Below are 16,446 nucleotides of genomic sequence, written 5' to 3' on the forward strand. Positions count from 1 at the left end.
AATAAGGCCTTTAGGGGCATTGATAAAATGAATTAGGGTGGAATTCAGTGATGAATGCACAATTATAATGAATGCATAGTGATGAAGGCACAATTCAGAGTGCACAATTATAAAATCATAGAAAAGAGAAAAGTAGCTTGGTTTGTTGTTATTTGGATTTTAGGAGCATTAGCAACTAAGGCCATATTGCTCCGGGGATATGCGGTGGTCATTCCCTGACCTTTCCGCATCCTCCGTATTTGGTGGTCACGGGCTCGAACCCCGGTCTAATCAAGAAGCGTGTGCTACGCACTGCTGCTCCTGCCCACCTGGCTACGGAGGCGCCAGTAGCTTGGTGCACTATGGCCATAATTGCTGATGCACCTAATAAATCTCTAAACCAATAACAACAAGAAAATTAGCCTAAACATTTACTTATGGATAGCTTGTGGAATGTTAGAATGAGTTGTCTGCAAGGGTTACCAAGGCAGAGAGTTTGGCAAAATGCAAAGAATTGGTTAACCATTTCTTTGTTTCTTTTTGACAATGGGAATAATATGAGAGAGATTTTTGTTTATTTATTAATTGTTTGGCAGATGCAGAATAAGCTTACTTTCATTTTAATTCTAATACTAATATTAATTAAAATTTAATATTAATAATAAAATTTAAAAAATCCAAATTCAAGGGGTGTGTGCAAGGGCTGATGATGTGCATTCCATAACCTCACCTTCTCAGGGCAAGCTGACCCGTTTCCACTGATGAGGCTCTGGCGATCGAGTGACAGCGGTATAACTGTCTCATCATATACAGAGGAAATGCTGTACCTGAAGCCTGTCTAGAGGCTATAAGGTGGCAGTCCCACCACTAGACTTAATCCGCTTAAGGCTGGTAACCTATCCGGGGGACATTCTAAATATTTCAAATAAGCACAAGGGAAAAAAAACTGGACGGATCTCGAGGGTAACGACCTAGGCAATAGACTACGATTAAGGAACTTAAAGTAGCAACATGGAACGTTAGAGGAATAAATCACAAATTAGATGAATTGACCATGGAACTAGAAAATAGAAATATTGACATAGCAGTCAACCGAAACAAAAAAGAAGAACAAAGCATTAGCATTAGTAGAGGCGTATGATGTAAGAAAGCAAGCTTATGAGCATCAGACAAAAAAAAAAAAAAAACCCACTTCCACTTCACCCCTCCGTTCGTTCAAAATACCTGTCCAGCTGAGCCTTAAATTTATTTAGGCTATCAACTTCCACAACAATGGATGGAAGTCTGTTTCACCAAAAAACCACCCGCTGGCTAAAGGCAAATTTCTGCACATCTAACCTACGTCTTTCCTCAATTTGAATTTATGCCCTCTCAGGTGATTATTCTGAGCAAGAGGAAGAATCCCATCAGCATTGAGCATGCTCAAACCATTCAAGGCTTTATACACCTCTATCAGATCACCTAGCCGGTGCCTAGTCTCCAGACTCTGTAATTTGCAAAACTTAAGCCTTTCTTCATAAGAGCAATCCATTGTTACATTCACTAATCTTGTTGCCCTTCTCTGTACTCGTTCCAGCATCTCTACATCTTTCTTGAAATGAGGCCTCCAGACCTATATACAGTACTTAAGGTGTGGCCTGACCATTGCCTTATACAAGGGAATAATCACCTCCTTATCCCTGCTGGAAAAATTCCTGTATATCATTTACAATACTCCATGAGCTACTCTTGCAGCCCGTCTGCACTGCTCAGAGAACTTCATATTTGCCCGCACAACCACCCCCAAGTCCCTTTCATTCTCTACCACTGCCAGTGTAGTACCACAGAGTTGATACGTTGCTCTGGGGTTGCTGTTTCCCATGTGTAGTACTTTACATTTGTCAATGTTAAACTTCATTTGCCACCTCTCAGCCCATCTGCTCAACCTTTCCAGATCCTGTTGCAGCAGCATAGTGTCAGTAGTGTCCTTGACAACCCTGCCAACCTTTGTATCGTCTGCATACTTGGACATTAAGCTTGATATACCATCATCAATATCATTTATAAATACAGAAAACAATAATGGCCCAACACTGAGCCCTGAGGGACTCCACTAATAACATTAGTCCACGATGAGCAGTGTCCATTGATTACCACTCTCTGTCTTCTCCCCCCTCAACCACCCCTTTATCCATGGCAGCAATTTGCCTCCAATGTCACACTGCTCCAATTTGTGTAGCAGTCTTCCATGTGCAACAGTATCAAAAGCCTTTCTAAGATCCAAGTATATAATATCAAAGCTATTCCCTGCATCCAGTTCTTTTGTGACTGCATCATGGTATCCAATCAAATTGGTCAGGCAAGACTTCCCCTTAACAAAACCATGTTGTGTCCGAGCTGTAACTGAAGTCTTGTCTAAATGATCCTGCAGTGCTTCTTTAACCAGTGCCTCCATTAATTTTCCTGGAACAGAAGTTAAGCTCACAGGTCTATAATTACTTGTGTCAGCCTTTGATCCTCCTTTGTGAATTGGGGTCTCATTTGCACATTTCCAGTCTATGGGTACCTCCCCTTAGTCCAAGGAAGCTCTCATAATTATGGCTAAGGGTTTGCTTACTTCCTTTGCTGCCTCCTTTAATATAACTGGATAGATCCCATCCACCCCGGGTGCCTTTCTTGTGTTTTTCTTCAACAATTTCTTCTCCACTTTACTCCCAGTTATTTCAAGATTCTGTAGCTTACTGCTAGAGATGAATACACCTCTGGCATTCCCCTCGCTGAATAACTCCTCATGTGTGAATGTCGATGCAAAATATTCATTTAGTTTGTTAGCTACCTGAGCAGGATCATCAACAGTTGACCCATCAATATCAATTGGACCAATCTGATTCATCCCCTTCCTTCTAGAGTTTACATAAGTAAAGAACTCTTTGCTGTTTTTCTTTGCATCCCTTGCCAAAGATTTCTCGTAATCTGCCTTCGCCTGCCTAACCTCCTTTGTAACTTGGTTGCATATCAACTTGTATCTATCATAGGCTTCTGTGTTATGTGTTAATTTGTAAGTATCCCATGCATTTTTCTTCTCTGCCATATGCCTTATTAGTTCATCTGACATCCATTTTGTACATCAAAGCAACAGAGCAACAATTACCCCCAGGTTGTTTTCATTCTCTACCCTGTCAGTGTAGTATCACAGAGTTGATACGTTGCTCTGGGGTTGCTGTTTCCCATATGTAGTTCTTTACATTTGTGAATGTTAAACTTCATTTGCCACCTCTCAGCCCATATGCTCAACCTTTCCAGATCCTGTTGCTGCAGCATAGCATCAGTAGTGGCCTTTACAACCCTGCCAACCTTTGTATCATCTGCAAACTTGGACATTAAGCTTGATATACCATGATCATTATCATTTATAAATACAGAAAACAATAATGGACTCAACACTGAACCCTGAGAGACTCCACTAATTAACATTAGTCCACAATGAGCTGTGTCCATTGATTACCACTCTCTGTCTTCTCCCCCTAAACCATCCCTTTATCCATAACAGCAATTTGCCTCCAGTGCCACACTGCTCCAATTTGTGCAGTAGTCTTCCATGTGCAACAGTATCAAAAGCCTTTCTAAGATCCAAATATGTAATATCAAAGTTATTTCCTGCATCCAGTTCTTTTGTGATTGCATCATAGTATCCAATCAAATTGGTCAGGCAAGACTTCCCCTTAACAAAACCATGCTGTTTCCGAGCTATAACTAAAGTCGTGTCTAGATGATCCTGCAGTGCTTCTTTAACCAGTGCCTCCATTAATTTTCCTGAAACAGAAATTAAACTCACAAGTCTATAATTACTTGTTTCAGCCTTTGATCCTCCTTTGTGAATTGGGGTCATATTTGCACAACTCCAGTCTATGGGTACCTCCTCTGAGGGCGCCTCCGTAGCCAGGTTGCCGACCGGGCTAGCCGAGTGGGTAAAGTACCTGCCCGGCAACCCAAAGGTCGCGGGTTCGATTCCCGCCTCGGGCTGGATCAAAGTACTGCAAAAACCTTGGGAGGTGCAATATGGCCACAGAAGCCGATGCGCCAACAACTACCAAATCAAACCGTAGCCAGGTGGGAAGGAGCAGCAGTGCGTAGCACACGCTTCTTGATTAGACCGGGGTTCGAGCCCGTCACCACCAAATACGGAGGATGCGGAAAGGTCAGGGAATGACCACCGCATATTCCCGGAGCAATATGGCCTTAGTTGCTAATGCTCCAAATAACAATAACAGCATAACCTCCCCTGAGTTCAAGGAAGCTCTCATAATTATGGCTAAGGATTTGCTTACTTCCTATGCTGCCTCCTTTAATATAACTGGATAGATCTCATACCACCCCAGGTGCCTTTCTTGTGTTTATCTTCAACAATTTCTCTTCCACATTACTCTCAGTTATTACTAGATTATTTAGCTTACTGCCAGAGTTGAATACACCTCTGGCATTCCCCTCGCTGAATAACGCCTCATGTGTGAATGTCGATGCAAAATATTCATTTAGTTTGTTAGCTACCTGAGCAGGATCATCAACAGTTGAACCATCGATATCAAGTGGACCAATCTGATTCATCCCCTTCCTTCTAGAGTTTACATAAGTAAAGAACTCTTTGCTGTTTTTCTTTGCATCCTTTGCCAAAGATTTCTCGTAATCTGCCTTCACCTGCCTAACCTCCTTTGTAACTTGGTTACAGATCAACTTATATCTATCATAGGTTTCTGTGTCACGTGTTAATTTGTATGTATCCTATGCATTTTTCTTCTCTGCCATATGTCTCATTAGTTCATCTGACATCCATTTAGGCCTAAACCTTGAACAATATTTCTTAGTTGGTATGTAAAGCCTGGTAGTTTCCAAGATAAGTTCTTTGAATGCTTTCCATTTTGAATTTGCTGTTGGTAACATCATCAGTTGGTCCTACTGTATAGAATTTAAATACTGTCTCAGACCATTCCAGTCGCCTTTACGAAAGCAATAACCCTTCCTTTTACCCCTGATGTTAGTTTTCTCTTTGAGTAAATCCCACTTCAGCACACTGTGATCACTGCCACCTAGTGGTTCCTTTATCTGCAGATTCTTAATGCATGAAGAATCACTACTGATAATCAAATCAAGGGTATTACTCCCTCTAACCCGAACATCAGCATGTTCGGGAGATTGCAAAGGGTCCAAAGAAATAGGTAACTCCATAATGATATACTCCGGTGTACCAGGTGAAATGTGGGCATCGTCGGGAGTTGCTGTTATAATAAAGAAAGAATGGAAGAACAAAATATTAGACTACTCTTGGATATCACCCAGAATATTGAAATTAAGACTTAAAAGTCTATCTTATTCAGTAACAATCTGGCATCTACGCACCAGGAGAAGGCAACATTGATGAAACCGCAGAATTTTATGACGAATTACAACAGATCATAGATCAAACTAACAAAAACAAGTATCTCATACTAGCAGGAGATTTTAATGCAAGGATTGGTGCTCAATCAGTAGACAAATGTATAGGATTAGAAGGCGAACCCGTGGTCAACAATAATGGAAGATGCTGATAGACTACTGCATTTTTAATAAACTTAAAGTTACAAATACGTTTTTCAGACACAAGAATATCCATAAATTCACATGGGAAGCAAGAAACACAAAGTATATAATAGATTATATTATCATTAATGAAAATTTAAATGACAAAATTAGAGACACTAGAGTATTCAGAGGCAGTGATCACTACCTAGTAGTGATCACTGCCTCTGAATATGACAGTGATCTTGACAGTGATCACTACCTAGTAGAAAGAACTTTCAAAATAAAAAGAAATTATCTTAATAAAAAGAAGAAAATACCAACAAAAACTACTAAGAAATTAAAAATACATTTGTTGGAAGATGAAAGCACTAAATTCCTGTATGAAAATCGATTGAAAGATAAACTCAAATCAGATGAAAGTGATAATGTTGAGGAAATCTGGTCAAACATGAAAAAATTAATTCTGGTAACTGTCGAAGAAAGTCTTGAATATAAACCTATAAAAAATAAAAACTTGGAATGAAGAATTGAAACAAACAATCAATGAGAAAAAAAAGACTTATAAACTGTTTCTAGAAACTAAAGACCTACATCTACACACAAAATATAAAAAGCTTAGAGCAGAAGTCAGAAAACTAACCAGAAGAATCAGACGAGATGACTGGGATAAATTTGTTAAATCTTTAGAATGTGATATCACAGGCCCACAGAGAAGAGGTTTTAAAATTTTTAAGAAATTACAACTAGACACAAATGATCAAATAAAAACCAACTCCATCTCCCAAGCAGAATGAAAGCAACACTATTCCAAACTATGGTATAACCTAGGCACTAGGGAATTGGAAGATGAATCTGTGGTAACCAAAGATGAAGAAAATATAACAATGGAAGAAATAGAGTTAATATTACAAAAATCAAAAAAACTGAAAAAACCCAGCCATGGACAGTTTGAATGTAGAACTATTTAAATATGGGGGCATATTTGAATGTAGAACTATTTAAATAATAATTTTTGTAGTGCATTTTTAAATAAAAAATGCACTACTAAAATTATTTAACATCACATGGCATAAAGCAACAGATACCCAAAGATTGGGAAACCGGAATAGTAATCAATTTACACAAAAAAGACTCCAGAAATAACCTTAACAACTACGGAGGGATAACACTGCTGTCAACTGCTGCAAAGCTATACTCTAATATACTAAAGAATAAACTTAATAAATACAGTGAACAATTCTTAGAAGAAGAACAATGTGGGTTCAGAAAAGGGAGAAGCACAATAGATGCCATTTTCTCAGTACAACAAATTTTGGAGAAAAGAAGATAATTGAATCTACCAACATTTCTGCTGTTTATTGATTATGAAAAAGCATATGACAATGTAAACCGTGAAAAACTTTGGCAGATTCTACTTGAAGAAAATATCCCAACCCAACTCTGGAAAGCGATCAAAAGCCTAAATAAAAACTCAAAAGTCTGTATAAAATATTCTAATGGTCAACTACAGACCGAATTAACACCACTAAAGGAGTCAAACAAGGATGTGGACTATCACCAAATTTATTTAATATCTACATCAATAAAATTCTTAAAGAATGGAAACAAACAATTAACAACAGAATACAGTTGAACAACAGGAATAAAATCCAAACTATATTATATGCTGATGATCAAGTTATAATTGCAAAATCCAAAGATGAACTACAGATAGCAGCAAATGAACTTAAAAAAAAATAGGTAAAAAGTACGAGATGAAAATCTCTACCTCAAAAAGTCAAAATTGTTAATGATGATAAAATAATAGAACAAATATCTGACCACCTATTTGGGAAATCTAATATCAAATGAAGGGAAAGACATCCACACTAAACTGGACTGTACTTGTTAACAGGAGAGACTGCTTCTACAGGGATGGGATACACTTAAATAGAAAGGGTGCAAGAATATTTGCTGATGCTATCGAGGCAGTGTTAGGTGTGTCGGAAAACTGCTAGCTTGGGGGGATACAAAGACTAATAGATTAACAGTAGCCACTGGCAGAGGTGAAAGTGGTTCTTGCACTGCTTCTATTCGAATGAGCAGAAGCCTGAAAAACAAGATGCAGGATATTTCAGAGACTGCTGGGCGTCATTGCGGTACAAGTAAACACATGGGTTGTGTTAGGGTAGCTAAGAATAGAAACAGGTGCAAGTATACTTGGGTGTACACCAATGCTAGGAGTTTGGTAAATAAATTTGATGAATTTGAAGTATTGTTGGGATATCAGAGACATGGTGTCACACAGATATAAGGAATGCAGAACTGGAATTTGGGGAGTACAACATCTACAGGAAGGATAGACAGGATAGGAAGGGAGGAGAAGGGGTTATGCTATTAGATAAGAAACACATAAAATCCAAGGAAGTGAAGCCAGTTGACATCGCTGGATAGTGCAGTGTCGAGTCAGTTTGGTGTGACATAAGCATTGGGAGATTAAAATTGAGAGTAGGAGTGTGTTATAGGCCTAATGACTCTGATGAGTATAATAAGAAACTGTACAGGGAAATAGAGTGGGCCAGTAAATCAGTGAGTCTTATAATGGGGGATTTTAATTTCCCAAATATTGACTGGAATTTGTGGGCTGGTCACTCACACTAGCAAGGCTTTTGTGGATTTATTAGATGATTGTTTTCTACATCAGCATGTTCGGGAGGCAACTAGAGGGAGTAATACTCTTGATTTGATTATCAGTAGTGATTCTTCATGCATTACGAATCTGCAGATAAAGGAACCACTAGGTGGCAGTGATCACAGTGTGCTGAAGTGGGATTTACTCAAAGAGGTAACTACCATTAGGGATAAAGGGAAGGGTTATTGCTTTCGTAAAGGCGACTATGATGGTCTGAGACAGTATTTAAATTCTATACAGTGGGACCATCTGATGATGTTACCAACAGCAAATTCAAAATGGGAAGCGTTCAAAGAACTTATCTTGGAAGCTACTAGGCTTTACATACCAACTAAGAAATATTGTTAAAGGTTTAGGCCTAAATGGATGTCAGATGAACTAATGAGACATATGGCAGAGAAGAAAAATGCATGGGATACATACAAATTAATACGTGACACAGAAGCCTATGATAGATACAAGTTGATCTGTAACCAAGTTACAAAGTAGGTTAGGCAGGCCAAGGCAGATTACGAGAAATCTTTGGCAAGGGATGCAAAGAAAAACAGCAAAGAGTTCTTTACTTATGTAAACTCTAGAAGGAAGGGGATGAATCAGATTGGTCCACTTGATATCGATGGGTCAGCTGTTGATGATCCTGCTCAGGTAGCTAACAAACTAAATGAATATTTTGCATCGACATTCACACATGAGGAGTTATTCAGCGAGGGGAATGCCAGAGGTGTATTCAACTCTAGCAGTAAGCTACAGAATCTTGAAATAACTGGGAGTAAAGTGGAAGAGAAATTGTTGAAGATAAACACAAGAAAGGCACCTGGGCTGGATGGGATCTATCCAGTTGTATTAAAGGAGGCAGCAAAGGAAGTAAGCAAACCCTTAGCCATAATTATGAGAGCTTCCTTGGGGAGGTACCCACAGACTGGAGCTGTGCAAATGTGACCCCAATTCACAAAGGTGGATCAAAGGCTGACACAAGTAATTATAGACCTGTGAGTTTAACTTCTGAGTTTAACACCAGGAAAATTAATGGAGGCACTGGTTAAAGAAGCACTACAGGATCATCTAGACAAGACTTCAGTTATAGCTCGGACACAGCATGGTTTTTTTAAGGGGAAGTCTTGCCTGACCAATTTGATTGGATACTTGATGCAATCACAAGAGAACTGGATGCAGGGACTAACTTTGATATTATATACTTGGATCTTAGAAAGGCTTTTGATACTATTGCACATGGAAGACTGCTGCACAAATTGGAGCAGTGTGACATTGGAGGCAAATTGCTGCTGTGGATAAAGGGGTGGTTGAGGGGGAGAAGGCAGAGAGTGGTAATCAATGGACACTGCTCATCGTGGACTAATGTTATTAGTGGAGTCCCTCAGGGTTCACTGTTGGGTCCATTATTGTTTTCTTTATTTATAAATGATATTGATAATGGTATATCAAGCTTAATGTCCAAGTATGCAGACGATACAAAGGTTGGCAGGGTTGTCAAGGACACTACTGACACTATGCTGTTGCAACAGGATCTGGAAAGGTTGAGCAGATGGGCTGAGAGGTGGCAAACGAAGTTTAACATTGACAAATGTAAAGTACTACGTATGGGAAACAGCAACCCCAGAGCAACGTATCAACTCTGTGGTACTACACTGGCAGTGGTAGAGAATGAGAAGGTCCTGGGGGTAATTGTGCAGGCAGATATGAAGTTCTCTGAGCACTGCATACGGGCTACAAGAGTAGCTCATGGTGTATTGTCAATGATATACAGGAATTTTTCTAGAAGGGATAAGGAGGTGATTACTCCCTTGTATAAGGCAATGGTCAGGCCACACCTAGAGTACTGTATACAGGTCTGGAGGCCTCATTTCAAGAAGAATGTAGAGCTGCTGGAACGAGTACAGAGAAGGGCAACAAGATTAGTGAATGGAACAAAGGGGTGCTCTTGCGAAGAAAGGCTTAAGTTTTGCAAATTACAGTCTGGAGACTAGGCACCAGCGAGGTGATCTGGTAGAGGTGTATAAAGCCCTGAATGGTTTGAGCATGCTCAATGCTGATGGGATTGTTCCTCTTGCTCAGAATAATCACCTGAGAGGGCATAAATTCAAATTGAGGAAAGACAGATGTAGGATAGACGTATGGAAATTTGCCTTTAGCCAGCGGGTAGTTGGTTGGTGGAACATGCTTCCATCCCTTGTCGTGGAAGTTGATAGCCTAAATAAATTTAAGGCTCAGCTCGACAGGTATTTCGAACGAACAGAGGGGTGAAGTGGAAGTGTTTTTTTTTGGCTGATGCTGCATAAGGTTGCTTTCTTGCGTCATATGCCTCTACTAATGCTAATGTTAACTACAAAAATATAATAAAATAAATGGAACGATTAAACGACACTTTGGAAAACAATTAGACAACTGAAACAAAATTACGACCGCACAACATCACTTCAAAACCAGCCCTCTTCTACAGCTTTGAGACTTGGGTCATATATAAGAAAGATGCACACAAACTAGAAGCAGCACAAATGAGAGTTTTAAGACCATTATTAGGCTTTACAAGAATAGACCACCAAAGAAATTTAGATATCCGCGAGAAATTAAAATTAAATAATATAGTAAATGACATAAAACTGTATCAGGAAAAATGGATCAGCCACATAGAAAGAATGAACCCAAACCGGATCCCAAAATTAGCCTTTAACTACAAACCTACAGGTAAGAGAGATGTTGGTTGACCAAGACAACGATGGCGAGATCAAGACCACCTCCAAGAGCTACAACGGAACAGGTCTTAAAAGACCTAGCTGGACCAAGTTCATGTTGATGATGAAATTCAAATTCAGCAATACAATTTAAAGATGTGTTCTTTGACCACTAGAACACATTTTCCATAAAAAAAGTTTATTTATATTGTGATTAATTAATTTTGATTCAGGAAAAAAGATTATTTTTGAATTTTACAAAAAGTTATTGATTATTGCTCCCCCCACAGACTTTTATATTCAGTGTTCTATAAAGCTTTGTTCTTTTCTTTTACTGATATATATATATATATATATATATATATATATCTGTTCATACTCATTTGTTCTAAATGTTGCTTGATGTGGTCACACATCATTGCAGTTTTGCTAAAAGGATGAGACCTTAGGACAGAAATAGATGCTCCTGTCCCTGGTGAACTAATAGTTCGAGTGTTGAAATAAATAGTTGAATTAAAGTATATGAATGACAAGTGTAAAGTTTTTGCTTGGGTTGTAAGGGAGCATAATTTCTCATCCCATCTGCACTAGATGCAGATGGGATGGTGCCCTGGGTTAGAATGTTCAAGGCTGTTACTAGTGCAGACAGTAACTTGAGTTCTGACAATAGAATTGAATTTACTTTAATTTACTTAAAAAGCAAATGCACTTTAATTAAAAGATATATATTTATTTATTTCTATATAAATAATAAATAAATCTCCATTTTCAATCCACTTCAGAATGGAGGCCTCCTCAACAAGTCACGTTGAGAGAAATGGACCATAATCTGCCACACTGGTCTTGTGCAGGTTAGCAGAGCAACCATATTTAGCAGTCAGTGGCTTTAACTCTGGTGTACTCAAAGAGCATGTGTTATTGCGTTCCTGCTCCTGACTACTAAGCCACGAACCTTTTATTTATATATATTTATCTGTACATTTTTATATAATTTCTTGCATTATGTATTTCCTTTGCTTAAAAAACCACACTTGTGAAAAGAAAACAGAATAATACAGTGGTTGTTGACCTAATTACTTATAAACTGGAATGCAATCTCTTATTTTCCAAAGGATTTCGATCTATTTCCAATGTACAATAGACTCGAAATAATGGCACATTGAGATCGGTTCCCGAAAAAGAAAACGGCAAGTCACATGATTACTATATTTATTTAAGTTCGCCATTTTGAAAGTTAATTCTGTACTGATATTATGGATTATATGTTGTTTTACATTTATTTCAAACTAAAAACCTTTCTCTATGGCTCCTAATGTTAATAAAACTCATACAGAAAAGAGAAGAACAACATTAAAGCTTAGCGACAGACTTGATAGAAAACATAACATTGGATTGTCAACATGTTTGTTTTTTATGTGCAGTTAATAAAATTGCATTCTTAATCTCTCTGTTTCTTTTTTAGCCACATTATTTTTGCATTAAATATAACGGAAAAATCTAAGTAACGGCATCTTGAATCCACGAAGGTGGTGTTATTTTGAAAGTCTACTGAATTATTATATGTACTGCAAAACAGATGACCTGATTATGCTAAAATAATTTTTTTTGAATTTAAGTTTTTAATTATACTTTTTTGTAATTAGTTTTATGAAAATATTTTTGCTTTTCAAATTGCCAAATACAATTCATATATCTATTTTTATATGGTGTTGTTTGTTTTATGTTCTTTTTAAATATTGTGCAATTAAATTCTTTTAGTTATTTCATTGTTGCCATTTGGGACTTGATGAACTATTTCACAGGAGACACAATCATGATGGTATGTATAGTTTCTGTTTATAGATGGCATTTGAAAGTACCATAAAAAAATAATTTGAAAGTACAGTCAGTCCTCGTATAGGACTGTGTTCCTAGAAACCCTCGTGCAATGCAAAATCGTGCAATATAAACAACAGGCCCTATGGGAAAAATAGGGTTAGGTGCCGACCACCCAAGATTGAACACACATTTGTAACCAAAACATTACTAAACACAATAAATAATCGTAATAAAATACTTACGTATTTTATTACGCAATAAAATATTGCTACTGCTTTTGCTTCTATCGTAAGCAAACTTGTTTTTTGTTTGATTTTCTATCCAAACAGATGGCAGCCGTTCCATCTCTTCCAATTCTTTGTGTCTTAATCAAATGGATTTTAATTACACTTTGAGTTGTTCCTGCTATGAAAGTTGTTTTTATTTTCTCTGCATTCTTTGTAATTCTCGGCGTTGCCTCATTTAGGCCTGTAGCACGTGCAATATCACATGGTCTTTCATTTCGCTCAAAGTGTTTCACAATTTCATATTCTTTCTCTATGGACAGAGGTGGACTGGCCATAAGCCTTACCGGGAAAACCCCGGTGGGCCGGAGGCCGGTGTGATTTTGCCCATAAACCATAGTATGAGGCCACTATAAATTTTCCCGGGTTAGAATTTTTGATCCAGTCCGCCTCTGTTTATCGATATTGCTTTTCTTTTTCTCTCTGAATCTGCAGTGTCTTCACCAGAATGCTTCCTTTTCACACCTTTTAAGTATTTTACTCATTTTTAGGGAATAAAGCACAATTACAATACGAGGAGGCACGCTTGATACACATAAACAAAGCTGCGTGCATGTAGCAACTGAATAAACAACACCGTAAAGGCAGAGATACACTATTAACACATCACATTTTACTAAAGCACATTTCTAGGGGTTACTACCGTAAAACAATAAAAACAATTTCCATTTGCGTTTCTGCTGGTGGAATCTGTTATAAACTGGTAGTAAACTCGATCTAATTGCATTTGCGATTATACCGATAGCTGGAATTGTGTGCGTTTTTACGTTATTATGATGAAATGTTTCCCCTTCACTGATATAAAAAACATAAATACATTTTCAGAATCTTCTCTTCATTCTTATCGTGTTGTGTTCAGTTGGGGTGATTCTGCGTTCGACTGCCATTTCTTGTAAACACAAAGGCGAATCATGCATAAGCGAATTTGGTTCATGTTATATAAGATATCATTCCCCTATTTACAAATCGTGTATGATCGAATTCGTGTAGTGTAAACAAGTGTTATACGAGGACTGACTGTACCATAATTCGTTGCCCTCAATGATTTTAGCATTGGAAAGTGTGTTTTCTTAACTCGTCCTTTGGAATTCGTAGAAATTTACCCAAGAAACCAAAAAGATTATTATGTAATTTCAATATCACTTAATTTGACTGTCAACAAAAACATTTTAAATAATCACCAGCTAATTTGTAGAGTCAGCTCTTATATTTAGTCTTTCAGCAATTGATCTCGAAAGTTTAAAAGAAAGGAAGTTGAAGAGTTCTGAGTATTTAGTGCAATTTCATATTATGATATCTTTCTGTGATCTGCAAATGATCCAGCAATAAATTTTCAATAAAAAAAAATAAAATTACTGACATTAGAATAATAAAATTACAAATAATTCTGTCAAATTGGAACAAAATGCAAAGAATAGTAATAATAATAAAATAAAATAAATCTATAGCAATGAGCAACATATATTATTATTACAAATTTTGACATATGGACATTCACACTTTGTGAATGGTCCATATGTCAAAATTCATAGATTTGACTGTGTTCAGTTCATTTGTGGAGAAACTTTCTGCTCTCGTTGAAGATCAAGCACCGAGTACTTGGTGCCATATGCGATCCTATAGCATTAATGCATCTACTCTAAAACTGGAATTTCATATTGTTTCTTTTATTTTTCTTTATTCCATCAAAGGCCATTGTATTCCTAACTATCAGTTATAAATAACTTTTATAAGTTATAAATAACTTATAGTTAGAACTCCAGATTTACATAGGAATGTGTGTGTGCATGCTTATTTTTGCTTTACTAAACTTTTAATATAATCATGTGCAACCAGTGTAAATTATATGGTTCCAGTAATGTATCATTAAATAGTATGTACAGTAAAACTTTGTTACGATGAATACCGTTTTAATGAAATTTTTTATTATAACAAAAATGTTTCTAGATCCTGTTGGACTTGACTTCTCTTATGAATAATGTAAATCTTGTGTAAGAAGAATAATTCTGATTCAGTATACATTGAATTATATCCAAATTGTGTCTGAAAGGTTTTAGGACTGATTTTTTTAAAATGATACTACTAGAGCAATTCAGGAACCTGGTCCTCCCAAGGCACTCAGCTCTCACTTATGGCTCCTTGCACCATACCCCAGGCAACTGCATTAATCTGCAAGCTAAACTAAGTGAGGGTAGCCAGATATGGCGAGTGTTAGCAAGGGGCAACAGTCTTGCTAATAGGTTACACTAGTGTTGATTGGATAGATCTGTTGGTAGTGACCACCATATTTACAAGCACAGTCATAATGACAGAAATGGTTGTAAAACTGCAGTACAGAAAGCAACTGGAACCTACTGCACTAACTTTCCCAAGAGAAACTACCATGGAGAGAAAAATTACCAGGGCCCGAGTAACCAGCATCCCTTAAATGGTACAGGGGTGTGAAGGATCTCCGGACTCAAAATGGTGGGCAACATTAGTAACACTGAGAAGAAACATGAGAAAGAAAAATTCCATAAGAATTGGAACTTGGAATATAAGAACATTGATGAAAATAGGAAAATTGGAAGAACTTAAAGAACAAGCAAAAAAAAGGACATTGGAATAATGGGAGTCAGTGAAGTTTAGTGACATAAGGAGTAGTGGCTACAGATTTATATACAGTAGAGGACAGAGCAGAAGAAATGGTGTTGGACTTCTGCTGACAAAAGAATGGGGGGGGGGGGAAGTAACAAACACCTATCATCTTAGTGATAGAGTGCTGATGGCAACAATGGCAGCAAACCCAGTTGGATTTAAATGTAATACAAGTCTATATGCCAACAAGCAACTGTGATGATGAAATAGAAACTGTGTATGAACAACTTGATGAACTAATAGGGATAGTAAAAGATAAAGAAAACCTAATCATGATGGGTGATTTCAATGCAGTGGTAGGACAAGGAGGGGCATGTGAAGAAGCAGCACCATTTGGACTTAAAATAAAAAGGGGAGAAAGACTATTAGAGTTTTGTAAATGACAAGGATTAATCATTGGGAACACACTTTTTTTAAGTACCGAAAAGAAGATGCTACACTTGGAAGGCCCCAGGAGACCTACAACGATATCGGATTGATTATGTTTTAGTGAAGAAAAGATACAGAAACTAACTAAAAGCTTGTTTCAGTTATCTGGGAGCAGATATGGAAAACTATATCTGCTCCCAGAATTGCAAAATGCAAGCTAAGGCAAAAGAAAATGCAAAGAATAAAAGGTGGAATGTGAAACTATTACAGGAACACAAAGTGGAAGAAGAGTTTAAGAAAGAAACAGATGCAATACTTGAAACAAAAAAAGACCAGATTGAATGGAAATTAGTGAAAGAGACTTGAAGATAGAGCAAAGAAATGTTCAATATCGTAAAAGCAGTCTATGAAGAAGGAAAAGATGTGGATGAATTTTTTCAAACCCAGACAGTGACATTGCCGA

The 16,446-nt window shown here is 37.4% G+C and overlaps 1 protein-coding gene across 1 annotated transcript in view; it reads left to right on the forward strand.

The window, feature by feature from the left end:
* Positions 1-16,446, forward strand: part of CenB1A (Centaurin beta 1A) — an 806,494-nt gene that overhangs the window by 63,508 nt on the left and 726,540 nt on the right. Inside the window, exon 4 of the mRNA XM_090384002.1 lies at positions 12,634-12,694. Coding sequence (XP_090240128.1) covers positions 12,634-12,694 — 61 coding nt within the window. The remainder of the gene's footprint in view (positions 1-12,633; positions 12,695-16,446) is intronic.

Source organism: Mastigoproctus giganteus, chromosome 10 (genome assembly GCF_048544385.1).
Source record: "Mastigoproctus giganteus isolate SK-2022 chromosome 10, ASM4854438v1, whole genome shotgun sequence".
NCBI lineage: Eukaryota > Metazoa > Arthropoda > Arachnida > Uropygi > Thelyphonidae > Mastigoproctus > Mastigoproctus giganteus.